The sequence below is a fragment of the Toxoplasma gondii genome, chromosome XI (assembly GCF_000006565.2).
Source record: "Toxoplasma gondii ME49 chromosome XI, whole genome shotgun sequence".
Taxonomy (NCBI): Eukaryota; Apicomplexa; class Conoidasida; order Eucoccidiorida; family Sarcocystidae; genus Toxoplasma; species Toxoplasma gondii.
Window position 1 is genome coordinate 3,728,545 of NC_031479.1, and position 5,397 is coordinate 3,733,941.

At 51.4% G+C, this 5,397-nt stretch overlaps 1 protein-coding gene across 1 annotated transcript; it reads right to left on the reverse strand.

The window, feature by feature from the left end:
- Window positions 1-2,079: 2,079 nt before the first annotated feature.
- On the reverse strand, window positions 2,080-4,141 carry TGME49_313848 (hypothetical protein; the record flags this gene model as incomplete). The annotated part of the gene is made up of 2 exons (XM_018782796.1): window positions 2,080-3,329; window positions 3,895-4,141. 2 exons carry the CDS (start codon window positions 4,139-4,141, stop codon window positions 2,080-2,082), a joined length of 1,497 nt encoding a protein of 498 aa, XP_018635397.1.
- Window positions 4,142-5,397: the final 1,256 nt, after the last annotated feature.

Sequence of the window (5,397 nt, forward strand, 5' to 3'; positions counted from 1 at the left end):
CTTCGCATGGTTGCATGTTTCACTTTTCAACGGAGACTCGCTTTAGAACAAGTCGCCTCTACTGTGTGAACCGTACTAGACTGCGACGCGTCTTTCCTTCTAGCATGTCGTGGTGTTCCTCTGTTCGACGTTGGGATGACCTCTATGCTCCCGTGGCACAGCAGACAGACGCAACAAAAGACTTTTCTCACCATCGCACGTTGTTTCCAGCCAACCACAGTCTGCTGAGTCACTTCGAGAGTTCCCGCTAATTTGCAGAGTTTCGCGCGTTCGTTCTCAAGTTCGTTGCTGAGGGCGTTTCTCCTCACAGCCTCCACCTACGAGCCAGCAGCAGTTGAAAGGGTCAGAGGAGTCTCAGGAATGGCGCTAGCTCTCGGATTAGCAACGAGAGAAAACGTCGACTCAGATGCCAGTATGGTCAGGACCCTCGTACTGAGAAGACTGGAAAAGTCGGAACTAATCCACAGGCTCATGAAAAATGCTGATGAAGCTTTCGCCTGTTCGGCGGGTGCACTCTGTCTGCAACAAATTCGTTGCTTTTGCTGCGTCCTTCCAGATCCAATCCCTTGTCTGTCTTTTCTTTTGTAAGCTTGTCTTCTCATCTGTCACGCCGAGCAAACCTAGACAGCCACGGCGGAGGCCACACCAGATGTATAAACCTGCATCCTCGAACCGTGGACATACATGGCCATATCCCATCTCTCAACATTTGTGAGTTCTCTTGTCTCTTATGTTTCGTAAAGTTCTCTCGTCACTTTGCTTTTGTAAATCCTTTTCTGGAGATACATTCACACAAGTGTGCATCGCCTTTTGATGCGAAACTCATGAGGGGTCTACCTCCTCCGGAAAACTCCAGTCAGCGGGGCGACCTTTCCCTCCTGGTTTCGACTTTCATGAGGCTCGTGCTTGCCTTTCCTCCTTTCTATCCTCTTCACGTGTATCGCTGTCAAGTCTCTTCTTTTGAATGGAGTTCAAGACATCCTCCCCTTCGCGCGTTTGGCTGACGTACTACGTGTCTGCTGTAACATTAAAACGACAGCTGCATTACAGGTATCTTGCAGTTATCAGACGTATTCGTTGAAAGATACAGGGAGTCTCTGGACAAGCAGATTCAGAGACACGCACCTCAGCTTTGACTTTCAGCCAGGCGGCAGTCACGCATCGCCTGCTTGCACCGTTTAAAGCTGCATGCAGACTGTGCATCGCTCTCCTTTTCTCTTTCTTCTCGTCCCCGTGTCTCTTCAGCCGACAAAAGGCCTCTCTGTAGGGCCTCATCCAGCAGGAAACTGTCGCCAGAGCTACGCAGTGTCTGGCCGCCTCCATTCGTCTCCTCCTCGCTTCCGTGTGCCTTTTAATTGCCTGAAATCCCTGTTTCAAGGATCCGGGGCGACCTAGCGCGCCTCGACCAAGAGAAATCAAACCTAGACGAATGCGCTCTCTTGAAACGACCACCGAGCGCCACTGCTGGAAACTGCGGTGCATGCGCCGAAGCCGGGCTCGCCACACAAAGTTGAAGAGCCACGCCGTGCGGCAAGGCACCAGGTGTCTGGACACCGGACAGCAGAGGAAGCGAAACATATGCTGTGAAAAGCAAGACGAGAACAAACGAAAAGGCGAGAAACAAGAGGGGGAAGCAAGCGGCGAGTTAGGGCAGGCAAGCTGATAGGGAATTTGCAAGTGGATCCGACACTAGGAGGCAGAGTGGAAGGGAGATGGGGAAAAAAGCTTAAAGAAATCGCAGTTAGAGGGTATCCCCGCAGCATCTCATTGTATACGGACGAACAGAGGAAACCTGGCAGAATGAACTGCTCGAATAAACAGACACACTAAAGTGCGTGGGCTACTGAACGTGACTCTAGTTGTGAGATGCCGACCGAGGGCCAAATCTTTTGTGCATGATTGCAGGACACCACAGCCTTCCATGGAATGCTTAAGGCGAAAGGAGAAGGAACGGAAGAGCGGAGATTATTTAGAAGAGAAAACGCCTTGTGAAGAACCAGCAAAGGACGTGATAGACAGTCTCGCATATCAGTTCCTTCTTTGACAGCGCTTGCGTCTGGACACTGCAACTTGAAAGCCTCACTTTGTGGTGAGTTCCCAGAGAGTAAATACGTCTCTGACGCGTCGAAGAATGGCCGCCTTCACTGTGCCGAGGAAGACGGCGAGGGCTGTCGAGGAATCTGGAGTGTCTCCACCCAGAACTCGGGATGTGCGCGAAGGAAGCGCTGCGTAGGTGGCGGAGAGAGACCCCAAGTTTCCTCTGTTAGCGCTCCGTTTTTTTTCTGAAAAATCTCTGCGGGCACTCATTCCGATAACTTCCTCCCGTCTCGCGTCTCCTTCGGTTACTTCTTCTCGCCTTTTTGCCTGGTTTGGCCGTCGTCGTTGCTCACGCCTGGCGTGGTGAGCGAGAGAGAGAAAAGCTTGTCGTTTGATTCGTGAGAGAGACCTCGAGAGAGACAGACGAAACACCGCTGTCGCCGTTAACTTCGCTTTCTCCTCAAGAGGAAACGAACGCGTAGGCGTTTCCCCTCTGCTGCCCTCCGTCTCGCTCTCCGACTCCTGCCCTTTCCATCTCCCGACATCGTCCTCGTCTTCTTCGCGTCCACTTCGTCTTTCTTCCTGTGCAGCAACTTCGGTCGGAGGCTCCTCCTGCTCTCGTCGGCCTTCCGCTTCGGCCCTGTGCCTCCTCGGTCCGATCGCGAACGCCTTCTCTCTTCCCGCCGCCTGTTCCTTTCTTCCGTCTCCAGGCACGCCGCCTCCTTCTCGCCTGGCTCTCGCGTCTGTCCCCACTTCGCCGGCGCAACGACCCGCGTCGTGGGCGCTGCCCTTTCTGCTGCGCTCCCGCCTCCAGGAGGGAACTCGCCGCTCACGAAGACGCAGAAAGGACAGAAAAAGGAGGCGCTGCTGGACAGAAGCGAGCAGCGTGGAGAGAAGCATCACACACAGAGATGTGTGCGGAGAAAAATGGCGAGAAGACTGCGGGGCAGAAACGACGCAGGACCCTAAAACTGAAGCACAGGAAGAAGAAGAGGAAGAAGAAGAGGAAGAAGAAGAGGAGGAAGAAGAAGAGGGGGAGGAAGAAGAGGAAGAAGAAGAGGAGGGGGAGGAAGAAGAGGAAGAAGAAGAAGAGGGGGAGGAAGAAGAGGAAGAAGAAGAAGAGGGGGAGGAAGAAGAGGAAGGAGAGGAAGAGGGTGAAGAGACGGATGCCGGAGGAAATACAGATGTAAATGAAGAAGATGAAGACACTGATGTGAGTTTGTGGGAATAAGAGGAGCAGTGAGTCGTATGAGGCGAAGCGGAAGCGCCCTCTGAAAGGTCTCCGCTTTCCCCTAACAAACAGGTCAGAGTCAGACAAAGACCAGCTGCGTCAACGGGGAAAATGAGCACGACAGAGGGACGAAACGTAGAGAAACTGAGTCTTCTTCTTCCAAGGCTCTCTTTGAATGACAAGGGAGACGAAAGAAGACGACCCACATCATTGTTGTCCCCCTGTTTGTCACTTGTTTTCGGTGTCCAGCTTTTCTCCCCACTTTGCGTTTTCTCCGGCTTTCCTGTGTTTCTGCTTCTCGTCGAAAATGGTCAACCTACCGTGTCTTCGCCTCTCACCATAGTCGGTTTTTTTGACTCTGCTTCTCTCGTTCTCCCTTCTTCTGTTCCCCTTATTTTCTTGACTTCTGCTTTCTTCGATGCAGGTGTCTGTCGCCTTGGTCGGTCTGCTGATATCTGTGACCTCTTTGAACGTAGGAGAGAGAGCAGAAGCGAAACGAGCGAAGCGAAAGGCAACAGAGATAGACAGCAGAAACTCGCCTGTGTACCACCTTCTCCACTCCAGGGTCCCCGTTTTCAACGCGTTGCTTCAGCGGCATCTGTGTGGCTTTCTACTGTCACTCGCACCTGGACAATGTCGAGAAAAAGCTGTCCGCTGTTCAGCCCCGTCGACGCGACTTTCTGTGTTTGAACGCCGTGAAACGCGCGATTCGGTTCTCGCCTTGCCGCTGACGTCTTCCGCGTACATACACCGGAAGTGCACAGCAACGACGCACAGCTGACGCCGCAGGCGGGACTGCCACTGATGCAGCGTTTTGTGAGCAAGAACTCGAAGTTCGCGTCTCTTCGTCGCAGCCGTTTGCCAGCGCTGCATCGATCCGTGCAGGCGCCACGAGAGTGGACATCGAGAAAGGGAAGCGAGAGCTCTTTGCTTGTTTTGTGCCTTCAGAAAGCTTCTCGCTTCCACGTAGACATCTCGCGTTGTGTGTCGCGTTACAGTGGAGAAGGAGAGGCGAGACAGACGAAAAAGACCTCTCCTGGGATCTCTTTAGAGACTGCTGACAAACACGATGTGGCGATATTTGCTATCTAGTCCTCTCTACGCATCCCTGCCTATCCACGTATATATATATATATATATAGACACACGACTTGACGTACTAGTGAGTATATATATATATATATATATATACATATATTTAGGCCACTCAGAACAACTGTATGTGCGCCACAGAGCGCTTTCTGACAACTTTAAATGTCTCCTACGCTTCATTCTTGCTTGTTCTTCTTTGCCTTTTCAGCCTGTTCGGTAGACTGGTGTGAAAGTAATTTCTTCTGTCGTTTTCCTCACTTACACTGTAGATCAGCCCGGAGAGCTGCTGGTCGTTCTGCATCGCTTGATGCGACGCCCAACGCGCTAGTGGCATCACTTTTTTCTGGGCCTCTGTATGCATTGTCTGATCTTTCGTTTTCGCGTCCAGGCTCTTCTCAGACCTTTGAGGAATCTGCAGCACGATAGGCCACTTCAGTTCTCTCTATTGATGTCAAGACTGAAGTGCAAAGCAGCTGTATGAAAACTGCAGAAAGAATTCATTTCTTACGAGAAGAAAAACGAAAGAAACTCGAGTGGACTGGTGTCGAGACAGAGACACTGACAGAACAGATGCGAGGAAGTCTCAGAACAGCGGAACGCTTTGACAACCAGCTTGCGCCCCTCTTTAATGACTGTGCACAGATCTTCACGTAGCCTACGACGTTTTTATCGCGTCCTTTTACATCGTTTCTACATTCGTGTGCGTAAAGCGAGCTTTTTACATATGTGTCTCTGCATATATTCAGATAGATTTGTGAGCATGCGAGTGGGAAGGGGATATGTCTGTTCGCCAGGTGACCACTATGCTTGTGCAAAGCGTTGACTGAATTTGAGGAGACACTCTACTCAGCTAGGTACTGAAGGAAAAGTTTCAGAAACGAGCGTCGTCCCGTCTTTAGAGGTAAGTCCGTCTTCAAAGGATCCTGATTTTTTTCAGTGCTTTCACAAAGACAGCAAATGCGCTCGCCGACACACTCTGTTGTCACGCGGGGCATGTCTCCTATGTTGTATATCGATTCGGGATAAGATGATTCTTC